At 44.5% G+C, this 15329-nt stretch overlaps 1 protein-coding gene across 1 annotated transcript in view; it reads left to right on the plus strand.

The window, feature by feature from the left end:
• Positions 1 to 15329, plus strand: part of LOC121874823 — a 217745-nt gene that overhangs the window by 38681 nt on the left and 163735 nt on the right. Inside the window, exon 2 of the mRNA XM_042379108.1 lies at positions 683 to 987. Within this exon, the coding sequence (XP_042235042.1) occupies positions 683 to 987 (305 nt within the window). The remainder of the gene's footprint in view (positions 1 to 682; positions 988 to 15329) is intronic.

Raw genomic sequence — 15329 nt, forward strand, 5'->3', positions numbered from 1 at the left:
TCTGCTCGTGCATGTTGAATGAGCGTTAACCTAACCTAACCTGCACACAACATTACGTTTCAGCTGTTGTGAGTAGCTTCCTGTTCTTCCTGTGTGTACGATGGTGCAGGGGGGAGGTAGGAGAAGCAGGGGGAGGTAGGGAAAGCAGGGGAGCAGGGAAAGCATGGAGGGGCAGAAGAAGCAAGGTGTGTGTGTGTGTGTGTATCAACTTACTTCTAAATTAGTTTTGTTTACTTTTGTTATTTACAACTTGTATCACCACTTAGACTTAGTAATCAGGTGAGTGGAAAAGATCAATATACCGTCCGTGTTGTAAGTCCGTGTGATGAAGTCCGTGTTGGAAGTGTTAGTAACGTGTGTTGTAAGTAACAAATACATTAGTAACACTGACTCCATTACATCAGGCAATCTCCCACACACACACACACACACACACACACACACACACACACACACACACACACACACACGCGCGCGCCTATCGAGGAGGAAGGAAGGAAGGTGGTGGTGTTGGAGGGTGGTGTGGGATGGGTAGGGAGGTGTTGGAAGGAGGTCAGTGGGGGAGGAAGGGCAGGTGAGGGAGGGGGGAGGTAATACGAGGCCATGTTGAGGTTGTCACTCGCCGGGGCTCCACCTCATCCTCCAGTCCACCTCTTTTAATATTTCTCTTTACTCTCCTCAGCAGGATGATGGCGAGGAGACCGCTGCGACCTCTGGTGCAGCTGCTGGCCTTGTTTTCGGCGCTTGCTGTTGTTGCAGCTGTAGACACGACCACCGAGGCTAAGGTTACTACTACCCTACACTCTGAGGCTACTACGACTACCGCTGCTACCACTACTATTACTACAACGACCACCAGCCCTCCAACTGCAGCTGCTGACGTTCTCACTGATGTCACAGTTGACACTACTGCTGACGTCACCCAGGATCTCACTGATGACGTCAGAAGTGAAGTGGAAGCTGAAGTGACGACCGCCCTCAAGACTGGTGAGTGTTACTGTACACTGTCACACGTGTTACTCTTCTCTCACACTTGTTACTCTTCTCTCACACTTGTTACTCTTCTCTCACACTTGTTACTCTTCTCTCACACTTGTTACTCTTCTCTCACACCTGTTACTCTTCTCTCACACTTGTTACTCTTCTCTCACACTTGTTACTCTTCTCTCCCTTGTTACTCTTCTCTCACACTTGTTACTCTTCTCTCACACTTGACTCTTCTCTCCTGTTACTCTTCTCTCACACTTTTTACTCTTCTCTCACACTTGTTACTCTTCTCTCCTTGCTATTCTTCTCTCACACCTGTTACTCTTCTCTACACTTGTTACTCTTCTCTCACACTTGTTACTCTTCTCTCACACTTGTTACTCTTCTCTCCACTTGTTACTCTTCTCTCACACACTTGTTACTCTTCTCTCACACCTGTTACTCTTCTCTCACACTTGTTACTCTTCTCTCCACACTTGTTACTCTTCTCTCACACTTGTTACTCTTCTCTCACACCTGTTACTCTTCTCTCACACTTGTTACTCTTCTCTCACACTTGTTACTCTTCTCTCACACCTGTTACTCTTCTCTCACACTTGTTACTCTTCTCTCACTTGTTACTCTTCTCTCACACATGTTACTCTTCTCTCACACTTGTTACTCTTCTCTCTCACACCTGTTACTCTTCTCTCACACTTGTTACTCTTCTCTCACACTTGTTACTCTTCTCTCACACTTGTTACTCTTTCTCTCCACTTGTTACTCTTCTCTCACACTTATTACTCTTCTCTCACTTGTTACTCTTCTCTCACACCTGTTACTCTTCTCTCACACCTGTTACTCTTCTCTCACACTTGTTACTCTTCTCTCACACTTGTTACTCTTCTCTCACACTTGTTACTCTTCTCTCACACTTGTTACTCTTCTCTCACACTTGTTACTCTTCTCTCACACTTGTTACTCTTCTCTCACACTTGTTACTCTTCTCTCACACTTGTTACTCTTCTCTCACACTTGTTACTCTTCTCTCACACTTGTTACTGGGGGACCAAGATGTGTAGTCACTGTTATAAATATTCAACACACATCTCTACACTCGCGTCATACATGAAGAGAAGCGAAGTGAAGTTGTGATTTTGACTCAAGTTAAATATAATAGTTCTCTACTGGCCACCCTGTCCAACCTGGTGTTTTCGTCAGTATCTCTCACACGGATTAAAAATATGAAACAGAGGAGAAAAATATGATATGCTATTGCGTGTGAAACGTTTCCAGAGTCATATATATAGTGTGTGTGTGTACTTTATATCATGTAATGGAGAGAAAAAATCTTTATTAATTATTTTATACGTTAGATATGATTGTGCAAATGAATTCGTCACTGTAACTGTCTCAGAAAATGACAAACTGCCTGTCATATTTCCATGGTGATAGTGTGAATGTTCGTATTAAAACAGCAACATTGTCCTCACTAGATCTCCTACAAATGAGGACAATGTTACACGAATTCCACGAAAATATATAAGGCAGTGAGTGAACTTTTTATTTCTGAGTCAACCTGGAGAGTAGGCACCCCAGTTTATATCATTTGAAGACTAACCACCCAAGCGTTACCTGTGGTGGAGGAGTGTTAGGTTAAGGTAAAGTTAGATTAAATTACTTTCGGGTTAATGTGGTAAATCTTGAGGTCAAATAAGCTGCGGTGTCTAATCTGGATGTGTAATAAGCTGGGGTGTCTAATCTTGAGGTTAAAGAAGCTGTCTAATATTGAAGTCAAATAAGCTGAGGTGTCTAATCTTGAGGTGTAATAAGCTGGGATCTCTAATCTTCAGGTGAAATAAGCAGGAGATGTTTACTCTTCAGGTAAAATAAGCTGTGATTTCATATACACATAACTCCCTCGTTCTTCTCTAAAACACCAAAATAATAGGTGTTATTTGTAAAAAAACTTGAAGAATTAGTGACATCGTCCACATACCTACTGTGCGTTAGTGAAAATTTTATACGCTGTTATTGAACACTCTATTGGTACTCAGTGAAACATATGTGATCGTATATTTTTACATTGGCATTGAACATATAGTGATAGGCTATTCTGAACTACATACACGATATCACGCATAGCACCACATCACGGTATAATACATAACATATACGCGAATATATCAATAAGCGTATATTATTTACCTGTATACGTATAAATTAATGTATACATAGAACGAAATTACGGTGCTAGAGGCGTTGTACAATAGTATTTTTTTGTTGAACACACATTGAAAGGATCTTTTAAAATAGTTTTCCTAATCTTTTTTTTGGTGTGTGTGTGTGTGTTAATTAAATATTCATACCACTGTATATGGTGCGTAGGCTTTTTTTCCTACATTTTACACATTTAATGAATAACAAAAGATTCACTAGATTAATTTTCAGTTTTATTCCGGCGATTAAAACAAAAAAGTTATTTGTGGTTTAACGTTATCTTGGTTTTTGGTTTTATATATTCTTATTATTTACTGTATTTGAAGCTTTTATTTAATGTATTTGAAGCTTTTATTTACTGTATTTGAAGCTTTTATTTACTGTATTTGCTTTTTATTTTCTGTATTTTAAGCTTTTGTTTGACTGTATTTTAAGCTTTTTTTTTCTTCTTATATTTTCCTCCTCCTCCTCCTCTTTTCTTCATCCTCCCTGTGGCACCGTCTGTAGCCCCCCCCTCCTGCCCGGCTCTCCTCAGTAGCTTATCACAAAGGCTCTTCTATCCACCCAAGCTTAGCACATTCACCCCTCCACCTCCGTCCCCCCATCCCGGTCTTATGTAAGGAAGGCATAAGATCCATTTTTCCGCCGCTGCTGGTTGGAAGAGAGTGCCACTGTGCCCTCGGGTGCCAAGCTGAAGTGCGCCACCTCTACCAGCTGCCCTACCAAGACCCTACAGCGTCCCAATGAGGTCATTAGGTAGTCTTGACTAAGTTAGTTTACTTGGTGTGTTGTGATCTGTGAGGTCGTTCGTCTCCTGCTGTGAGTTTAGCTACCATATGGGCGTTAATATGAGGGGGTACTGTGCTGCCATTAGTGAGTACTGTGCTACCATTAGTGAGTGCTGTGATGCCATTAGTGATGCCGTGCTACCATTGGTGAGTACTGTGCTGCCATTAGTGAGTACTGTGCTACCATTAGTAGTGCTGTGCTGCCATTAGTGAGTACTGTGCTGCCATTAGTGAGTACTGTGCTACCATTAGTGAGTACTGTGCTACCATTAGTGAGTACTGTGCTGCCATTAGTAGTACTGTGCTACCATTAGTGAGTACTGTGCTGCCATTAGTGAGTACTGTGCTGCCATTAGTAGTACTGTGCTACCATTAGTAGTGCTATTCTACCATTAGTGAGTACTGTGCTACCATTAGTGAGTACTGTGCTGCCATTAGTAGTGCTTGTGCTGCCATTAGTGAGTACTGTGCTGCCATTAGGAATGTGCTGTGCTACCATTAGTAGTGCTGTGCTACCATTAGTGAGTACTGTGCTACCATTAGTGAGTACTGTGCTGCCATTAGTGAGTACTGTGCTACCATTAGTGAGTATTGTGCTACCATTAGTGAGTGCTACTGTGCTGCCATTAGTGAAGTACTAGTGCTGCCATTAGTGAGTACTGTGCTGCCATTAGTAGTACTGTGCTACCATTAGTAGTACTGTGCTACCATTAGTCTGTGCTGCCTTAATGTGCTTACTGCCTGTGAGTGCTGTGCTACCATTAGTGAGTGCAATGCTACCATTAGTGAGTGCTGTTGCTGCCATTAGTGAGTGCTGTGCTGCCATTAGTGGTGCTGTGCTGCCATTAGTGAGTGCTTTGCTGCCATTAGTAGTCTGTGCTACCATTAGTGTGCTGCCGCCAAGTGGTACTGTGCTACCATTAGTGAGTACTGTGCTGCCATTAGTGAGTGCTGTGCTACCATTAGTGAGTACTGTTACGCCATTAGTGGTACTGTGCTACCATTAGTGAGTACTAGTGCTGCCATTAGTGAGTACTGTGCTACCATTAGTGAGTACTGTGCTGCCATAAGTGAGTACTGTGCTACCATTAGTAGTACTGTGCTGCCATAAAAGTAGTACTGTGCTACCATTAGTGCTGTGCCCATGGTGAGTACTGTGCTACCATTAGTGAGTACTGTGCTACCATAAGTGAGTACTGTGCTACCATTAGTGAGTACTGTGCTACCATTAGTAGTGCTGTGCTACCATTAGTGAGTACTGTGCTACCATTAGTGAGTACTGTGCTACCATTAGCGAGTACTGTGCTACCTTGGTGAGTACTGTGCTACCATTAGTGAGTACTATTGCTGCCATTAGTAATTAGCCTCCCAGCTTATTTCACCTGATTATTAAAGACCAAGACGTTAACCTAACCTAACAACCCCAGCAAGACAACATCACCAACAACAACAAAAGCACAACAAATACAAAGACACAACAACAGCAACAAAAACACAATAACAGGAACAAAAACACAACAGCAACACAAACACAACAAAAAAACACACAACAACAACAACAAAACTAAAAGGTTGCAAGGTTAGATTTTGATGGGTTAGTTTAGGTTAGATCATATGAGGTTAGTGGGTTGGGATTAGGTTATATAGGTATGTAGCAGTTAGGTTAGGTCAGGTCATGTTAACGTTAAGGTGTATTATCATCAGGTGAAATAAACTGAGAAGTCTTGATAAATTTTTACTTTTTTTTAATTAATTTATTGTCTTACTTTCTTATTTACTTACGTCCTCTTCTTCATTCTAATTCCCCGTTTATCTATTTTCCCCTTTGTCTTCTTCATTCTCACCAGCTCTTTCTCTCTCTCTTTTACTCTATCTCTTTTCCTCTCTGCATCTATCTCTTCTTTCCTTCTTTTATTCTCGTGTCTCTCATCACTCTTATCTAAACACTTCTCTTCCTGGGTCTTTATGTCCTTTTATCTCGTTCTCTTTGAGGAATTCTCTCATTCTCTTATATTTTTCCTTTACACTCTATTTATTATATATTTTTTCTTTCCATCATTCTTTCATCCACCAACTCCTCCGTCATCCCTCACTCCACCATTCTTCCATCCACTCCTCCATCCACCCTCCCACCCCTCCATCCACCGTCCCACCTCCCATCCACCTCCCACCCCTCCATCCACCACTCCCACACCTCCATCCACCCTCCCACCCTCCATCCACCCCCTCCATCCCACCCTCCCACCCCTCCATCCAACCCTCCCCCTCCATCCCTACTCTCACCTTCTAACCCCTCCCACCCTCACCCCTCCAACCACCCCTCCCACCCCTCCATCCCCCTTCCACCCCTCATCCACCCCTCCCACCCTCCATCCACCCTCCCCACCCCCTCCATCACCCCTCTCACCCCTCATCCCCCTCCCCACCTCATCCCACCCCTCCCACCCCTCCATCCCACCACTCACCCCTCCCATACCCCTCCCACCCCTCATCCACCCTCCCCCTCCATCCCACCCTCCCACCCCTCCATCCCCCCTCCCCACCCCTCCATCCACCCTCTCACCCTTCAACCACCCCTCACCCTCTCACCCCTCCAACCACCCTCCACCCCTCCATCCACCCTCCCCACCCCTCCATCCACCCTCCCACCCCTCCATCCACCCCTCCCTCCTCCCATCCCTCCCACCCTCCCCACCCCTCTCCCACCCCTCCAACCACCCTCCCCACCCCTCCATCCACACCTCCCACCCCTCCATCACCCCTCCCACCCCTCCATCCACCCCTCCCACCCCTCCATCCACCCCTCCCACCCCTCCCACCCCTCTCACCCCTCCATACCCCTCATCCCTCCATCCACCTCCATCCACCCATCCACCCATCCATCCATCACCACATTCACATCTCCCAACACCTACCTGTTCCTCTCTTCTCTATATCTAATAATTCTATTTTATTGCCCTTAACGACGTCATTACTCCCGTGTACCTTAGATTAAGACCCTTCCTGCGTCCTCTTTTTAAACTGTGGCATAGCATTATCTTGTACCGCAGGATAACAATGGTATTTATTCCGTGTTAAAAGCATTGTAATCACGTGTCGTGTGTGTGTGTGTGTGTGTGTGTGTGTGTGTGTGTGTGTGTGTGTGTTCAGAGCGTAAATCTTGCCTAAATATATCACAATGGGTCGTGTTGATGGCCGTGTGAATCACAAAGGTATTGAGTTGGTGAAAGCTCCATGGCTGACTGGCTGGCTGACAGCTCTCAGTATTGACAGCTGCGGTGGATGATGGTTGACAGCTGCGGCAGATGATGGTTGACAGCTGCAGTGATGATGGTTGACAACTGGTGTGGATGATGGTTGTGTTCACTTGAGCTTGGTGATGGATGGAAACGTAATTGATGGGTATATTGATGTCTCTGTCTGTATGTCTGTCTGTCTGTGTTTATTTAGATCACATGAAGATTAGCCACCTTAGTTTATTTCTCCTGATGATGACTACCTTAACGCTATCTGGGGGACATTTGGTTTCGTTTGGTTGGGTAAATACGTTGGTTGGTTAGCGTTAGGTTAGGTTTGGCTTGGTTAGCATTTGATTAAGTTAAGTTAGGTTAGCGTTAGGTTAGGTTTGGCTTGGTTAGCATTGATAAGTTAAGTTAGGTTAGCGTTAGGTTAGTGTTAGGTTAGGTTAAGGTGGTTAAACAAGTGAACAAAGGTGGATGGGGAGTTTATCTTCAGGTGACTCGTTCGTTTGCTTGTGTTCAGATAAACGACTCGACAACGTGTTCACCGACTTGTTATAAAACTTTCTTGGCTCTCGGGGGATGTGGAAGGGTCAATCAGTCCAAACTTCTTCAATTTCGAAAGTTGGTGTAGGTTAGGTGAGGTCAAAAGTCAAGGATGTTATTGTGTGTGTGTTGTGTGTGTGTGTGTGTGTGTGTGTGTGTGTGTGTGTGTTTTTGTGTGTGTGTGTGTGTGTGTGTGTGTGTGTGTGTGTGTGTGTGTATGTGTGTGACCTTTCAATTACTTCCTGCTGTTATTTATTCGTCTTCATTCTTCTTCCTATTATATCTTCTCTTGTTTTACTTGCTGTTTTCTTATAATGGTATATAACCTAACACTAACAGTAACCTAACCTAACCTAACCTAACCTAACCTAACCTAACCTAACCTAACCTAACCTAACCTAGCTAGCCTAACTAACAACCTTATTGTAATAACCCAACCCAGCCAACCCAACCCAACCCAACCCAACCCTACCCTACCCTACCTACCCCTACCTTACCCCTACCTACCCTACCCTAAGCTAACTCCACCCCCTCCTCCAAGTAGCACATTAAGGTGTTTAATATTCACCAGGTATAATAAACTAGGGGGGGGGAAGAGACTAATCCCAGTGATCCAAATATGTCCATTAATGTCTTGTCCTCCCTTGTCTTTTATCACCTTTTCTATCAACCAGAGTTCCACCACCACCACCACAGTCAGGGGAATATTTTCAACACCTGGTTATTAGACACGCCTCAGTTTATTATCACCTGATGAGTGAACTTTATGTTGAAAGTTGATTTTTTTTATTTCAACCCTTTATTTTTGTTGTTAGTTTCTTACAGTAGACAACAATACGATTTCTGTAGTTTTCCTGACATTATAAAAGTTTTTTTGTAGTTTACTGAAATTACATCACCATTTTGAGTCATTTTGTCCTTCAGAGGTTAAATTCACCCTCTCCCCCTTCCCCTGTGTCCCATATTTCCTTCTCGTGCTCATTTCCTTCTCCTCATTCCCTGATTTCCTCTTCCTCCTGGTCTTCTTCTTCCTCTTTCTTTCTTCTTTCTTCTTCTTCTCTTCCTTCCTTCTTTCTCTCGTCTTCTTCTTTCTCGTCTTCTTCTTTCTTTCTTCTTCTTCTTCTTCTTCTTCTTCTTCTTCTTCTCTTTTCTCGTCTTCTTCTTCTTCTTCTTCTTCTTCTTCTTCTTCTTCTTCTTCTTCTTCTTCTTCTTCTTCTTCTTCTTCTTCTTCGTCCTCGTCCTCTTCCTCTCCTCTTCTTCTTCTTCTTCTTCTTCTTCCTCTTCTTCTTCTTCTTCTTCCTCTTCCTCTTCTTTCTTTCTTTCTTTTTTTCTTCTTCATTTCAGCTTCCTCCTCCTCCCCTTCTTCGTATTCTTGTCCTACTTATTTCCTGATTCTCTCTTTCTCCCGTTCTTCAATTTCCTTAATTTTTCTTTACCTCCTCCGCCATCTTCTCCTCTTCCCTCTGCCCCTTTTCTTTATCCTTCTTTTCCTTCCTCCTTCTCCTCCTACTTCTCTCTCTCTCACCAATCAATCCCATCACCCCCCTCCTTCACTCCCCTCTCTGCTCACGCGAGGTTCTATGACACGCCTGTTCGCCTCCTCCAGGTCAAATAAGTCAGCCAGACCTTTGTCTCTCTCTCTCTCTCTCTCTCTCCGTCTCACCAATCTTACCAGACTCTTAACCTGTTTTTTTATTTGACGTCTGGCTGTCTTATCTGTCTGTCTCTTGTCTGGTTCTCTATTTATTCGTCTTTTCTCTGTCTGGCTGTTTGTCTTTCTATTGACTTAGCTTAACTCCTTCTTTGTATTCATTCTCTCTCTCTCTAAGTAGCTGTTGGGATGAGACAAATACCCAAGGTGAGGGCTCATATATGATAGCATCAGATGGGGGGTCATGTATGATGAAGAAAAGGGGAGGAGAGGGAGGAGGGTGGTTGGAGGAGGAGTGGGTAGAGGAGGGGGGAAGAGCGGATGGAAGACAGGAGGAGGAAGAGGATGGTAGAGGAGGAAGGAGCGAGGGAGGGTGGAGGACTGATGGATTGGCAGGTAGAGGCGGCGCAGAGGGGGGAAAGTGAGATAAAATACCAAAAAAAGACCGAACACAAAAAATCCTCATTCCTTCTCTCTCCTCCCTCCCTCTCCTCTCACCCCCTCTCACCTCCTGTCCCCAAAAACACACCTGTCCCTGAACAACACACCATTACCACACACACATCTGTATAAACCAACACTAGAACATGCTAAAAATAAACTAATAAAAAATGCTGATATGATAAAAAAAAAGGAATAATGAAAAGAAAAGTTGACTAGACACCATTAAAAAAAAGAAATTAATGAATATATAGACTCTGTCACCTTGAAATTTACGATAATTATCTTCGTTTTTTACATTTTTTTACTTTTTTTTTTTACGTTTTTGGGGTGAAGTTGGTAGACTTAAGACGTGTGTTGGAGACCTTCCAGATTTTGGGGAGGGTCGACAACCTCTCACTTTCCTTAGTGGTCAGATATGTAGTGTATAAAGTGAAGTGGATTCAGAATACATACATACATACATACATACATACATACATACATACATACATACATACATACATACATACATATATACATACATGCAGTAAGTTACAACAGGGACGGGCCAGACAAGTCCAACAGACATTTATGTTTGTTTACTGTGCTGTGAGGTGAACACACAACACTCTGCCACCACACCTCAACACATTCACCTACCACACCTCAACACACTCACCTACCACACCTCAACACACCTGCCTGACACACACCTCAACACACTCACCTACCACACCTCAACACACTCACCCACCACACCTCAACACATTCACCTACCACACCTCAACACACTCACCTACCACACCTCAACACACACTCGCCTGACACCTCAACACACTCTGCCTGACACACCTCAACACACACCCCACCTGACACACCTCAACACACTCACCTACCACACCTCAACACACCCACCTGCCACACCAACACACCCACCTACCACACCCAACACACCTCACCCACCACACCCCAACACACCTGCCTGACACACCAACACACACTCACCTACCACACCTCAACACACTCGCCTGACACTCCCTCAACACACTCACCCACCACACCTCAACACACTCACCTACCACACCTACCACACCTCAACACACTCACCTACCACACCTCAACACACTCACCTACCACACCAAACACACTCACCTACCACACCAACACACCCACCCACCACACCTCAACACACCCACCCACCACACCTCAACACACTCACCTACCACACCTCAACACACCTACCTGACACACCTCAACACACTCACCCACACACCCCACCACACTCACCTACCACACCTCAACACACTCACCTGACACACCTCAACACACTCACCCGCCACACCTCACCACACCACCCACCACACCTCAACACGTCGTCTGACACACCTCAACACACTCACCCACACCTCACCACACTCACCTACCACACCTCAACACACTCCACCACCACACCTCAACACATTCGCCTGACACACCTCAACACACTCACCTGCCACACCCCACCACACTCACCTACCACACCTCAACACACTCACCTGACACACCTCAACACACTCACCTACCACACTCAACACACCACCTACCACCTCAACACACACTCACCTACCACACCTCAACACACACTCGCCTGACACACCTCAACACACCACCCACACACCTCACCACACCCACCTGACACACCCCAACACACCCACCTACCACACCAACACACCTGCCTGACACACCTCAACACACCTGCCTGACACACCCCAACACACCACCTACCACACCTCAACACACCACCTACCACACCCCAACACACTCACCACACCCCAACACACTCACCTACCACCCCAACACACCCACCCACCACACCTCAACACACCCACCTACCACACCTCAACACACCCACCCACCACACCTCAACATACCACTACCACACCTCAACACACCCACCCACCACACCCCAACACACTCACCTGACACACTCCAACACACTCACCTACCACACCTCAACACACTCACCTGACACACCCCAACACACTGCCTGACACACCTCAACACACCCACCCACCACACCCCACACTCACCTACCACACCTCAACACACCCTGCCACACCTCAACACACACCACCACCACACCTCAACACACTCACCCACCACACCCTCAACACACCACCCACACCTCACCACACCCACCTACCACACCCCAACACACCTCACCTGACACACTCAACACACTCCACCTACCACACCCCAACACCACCTACCACCTCAACACACTCACCTACCACACCATCACACCCACCCGCCACACCTCACCACACTCACCCACCACCTCACACACTGCCTGACACACCTCAACACACTCGCCTGACACACCTCAACACACTCACCCACCACACCTCAACACACTCACCTACCACACCCCCAACACACCTCACCTACCACACCTCAACACACTCACCCACTCACACCTCAACACCTGCCTGACACACCCCAACACACCCACCCCCACCTCACCACACCACCTACCACACCTCAACACACCCACCACCACACCTCAACACACTCACCTACCACACCTCAACACACTCCACCTACCACACTCCAACACACTCACCTGACACCCCCAACACACTCCACCTACCACACCTCAACACACTCCACCCACACCAACACACTCACCCACCACACCCCAACACACCCCACCCACACCCCAACACACCCACCCAACACACCACACCCACCCACACCCCAACACACCCCACCTACCACACCTCAACACACTCACCTACCACACCCCAACACACCTCACCTACCACCACCTCAACACACTCACCTACCACACCCCAACACACCCACCTACCACACCTCAACACACTCACCTCCACCACACCAACACACCACCTGACACACCCCAACACACTCACACCACCACACCTCCTACCACACCTCAACACACTCACCTACCACACCAACACACTCACCTACCACACCCTCAACACACTCACACCTGACACCTCACACTCACCTACCACACCTCACACTCACCTACCACACCTCAACACACTCGCCTGACACACCTCAACACACTCACCCTGGCACACCTCAACACACTAACTCGTTGTTTCCTCGTATCAGAGGAAAGTTTGTGACGAAAATATGTCCTGCGTCAACCCTATGCGGTGTCTGTCTGTCTGTCTGTTTGTCTATATCTGTCTGTCTGTATTCTCTCTCTCTGTGCTACCACCTGCCACACTAAATAACACTGCGCTCAACTGTACCTCTGGGGAATTTTTCCATATTATCAGACATTACACAAATTTATCAATATCGCTCCATGATGATAATATCTAAAAATAAATAAAAATAAATAAAAAAATACATAAATAAATTAGAAACACTAAATAAATTCATAAAATAAATCAAATATCACATGGGGAAAAAAATAAATCCCACATCGTTTTGTAATAAACTTCGTGGTTCAAAAAAAATTAAAATAGTTAATCACTGAAACCCACACACCTGTAATTACTGTTATATATTTTACATTACCTGTATATAAAATACCTGGGTAATATTTCATTTTATCCATTGTGATGTATTATATAAAGTGTTAGTTGTCATTATATACTTGAATGTCATTATAATTTATGTATTGTTAATGCCGCTATAGGATGAATGTGTTTTGCATAGTTGGGTAAATCTTTCGTAAATGGTCTATTTTGTCGATAAATAAAGGTTTAATATTTTTCAATGAATAATGTTGGTTGTCTAATTCCCAGTATGTTAGTCTAATTCCCAGTATGTTAGTCTAATTCCCAGTATGTTAGTCTAATTTCCAGTATGTTGGTCGAATTTCCAGTATGTTTGTCTAATTCCCAGTATGTTGGTCGAATTTCCAGTATGTTAGTCTAATTCCCAGTATGTTGGTCGAATTCCCAGTATGTTAGTCTAATTCCCAGTATGTTGGTCTAATTTCCAGTATGTTAGTCTAATTCCCAGTATGTTGGTCTAATTTCCAGTATGTTGGTCTAATTCCCAGTCTTGTCTAATTTCTAATACTCAATATGTAAAATCTAAAATCCATCTAATTGGTACCAAAAAACCAATTTACTGTATATTCGCGTGCTAGAACACCTCAGTTATGGCCACATCTGTACAGGGCCACAAAAGCTGAGTAATTTAGGTAAGGTGGGGCCACCTGCCAGTCTCATTATCCCCGGCTACTGAGGAGGTTATGGCTACAGCGAACATTATCGACAAGTCACATTCATTTTATACCGCTATCACTGTCACGCGGCCCGACTACCACTCGACAGTAATGGAAAATGACCAATTTGCAGCCTAATTTGTTAAGTTGGAGTCTTGTTGGTTGGTTGGTGGTGTGGTGTGGTGTGGGGTGGTGTGGTGTGGTGTGGTGTGGTGTGGTGTGGTGTGGTGTGGTGTGGGTTGTTTGTGTATATGTGTGGTGTAGTACATGTAGATGGTGTACACGGGTGGTATTCTTAAATGGTGTACGGAAAGGATGTACATAGATATAGATTAGTGTTGTACATGTACTTAGAGGGTGTACTTAAGTAGTACGAAAAAGACACGGTACTTTAAACAGTATGTAAATGACCTATAATACTAACCAAGGATAATATATGGTAATGATGTACTAAGCAAAAGTGTAACTTCCTCCCAGTCCTCTTGGGTGTACTATGGCAATGTACTATGGTAATGTACTCTGGTACTCTGGTATTGTACTCTGGTAATGTACACATAGATGATGACCATGAGGGTATGTACTGTACTGTGTGGGGTTGTAGTACTGTACTGGTATTTACATCAGATAGCTAATATGTTTAAATAATTGTTGTGAGTGAGGTATATTATTTTGTATCTGAGGATCACATGAAGATTAGACACCCGAGCTTATTTTACCTGAAGACTAACCACCCTAATACTGCGTAAGGATTAACTAATACAAGTACAATAACTACAAGTGTGTAAAATAAGTCAAAATAAGTAAAAACAAAAATCGTCAAATAAGTAAAATAATGTAAAAAAAATCGTAAAATAAGTAAAAAACATTAAAATAAGTTAACAAAGAAAGTTAAAGCATGAGTAAAATAAGAAAAAATTAGAGTAAAAAATAGAAAAAATAGTTAAAATCAGTCTAAAAAGATGGGAGTAAATCTAGGTAGTTAGTGAAGCCCCATAGGCCCGTCTTAGGGGCTGAAGGAAAGAGGAAGGGGAGGAGATCCGGTGAGCAAATGAACATAAGGAGCTTAAGTGAAGGAGGTCCTTATGTGAGTCAAGAGGAAGCTGTGTATCCCATTGTGTTCTTCACCATTCCCAACCCTTACCTCCCTTTATACCCTTCCCTTACCCCTTTACCCCTACACCCATTAGCCCCACCAGCATCCCTCCTTTCTTTCTTTCACCAGCCATCCTTTCTTCCTTCCTTCCTTTCTTTCTTTCTTTCTTTCTTTTTCATTAACCTATCATCCACCAATATCTTTCGTT

Source organism: Homarus americanus, unplaced genomic scaffold (assembly GCF_018991925.1).
Source record: "Homarus americanus isolate GMGI-L3 unplaced genomic scaffold, GMGI_Hamer_2.0 scaffold56009, whole genome shotgun sequence".
NCBI classification, from domain to species: Eukaryota; Metazoa; Arthropoda; class Malacostraca; order Decapoda; family Nephropidae; genus Homarus; species Homarus americanus.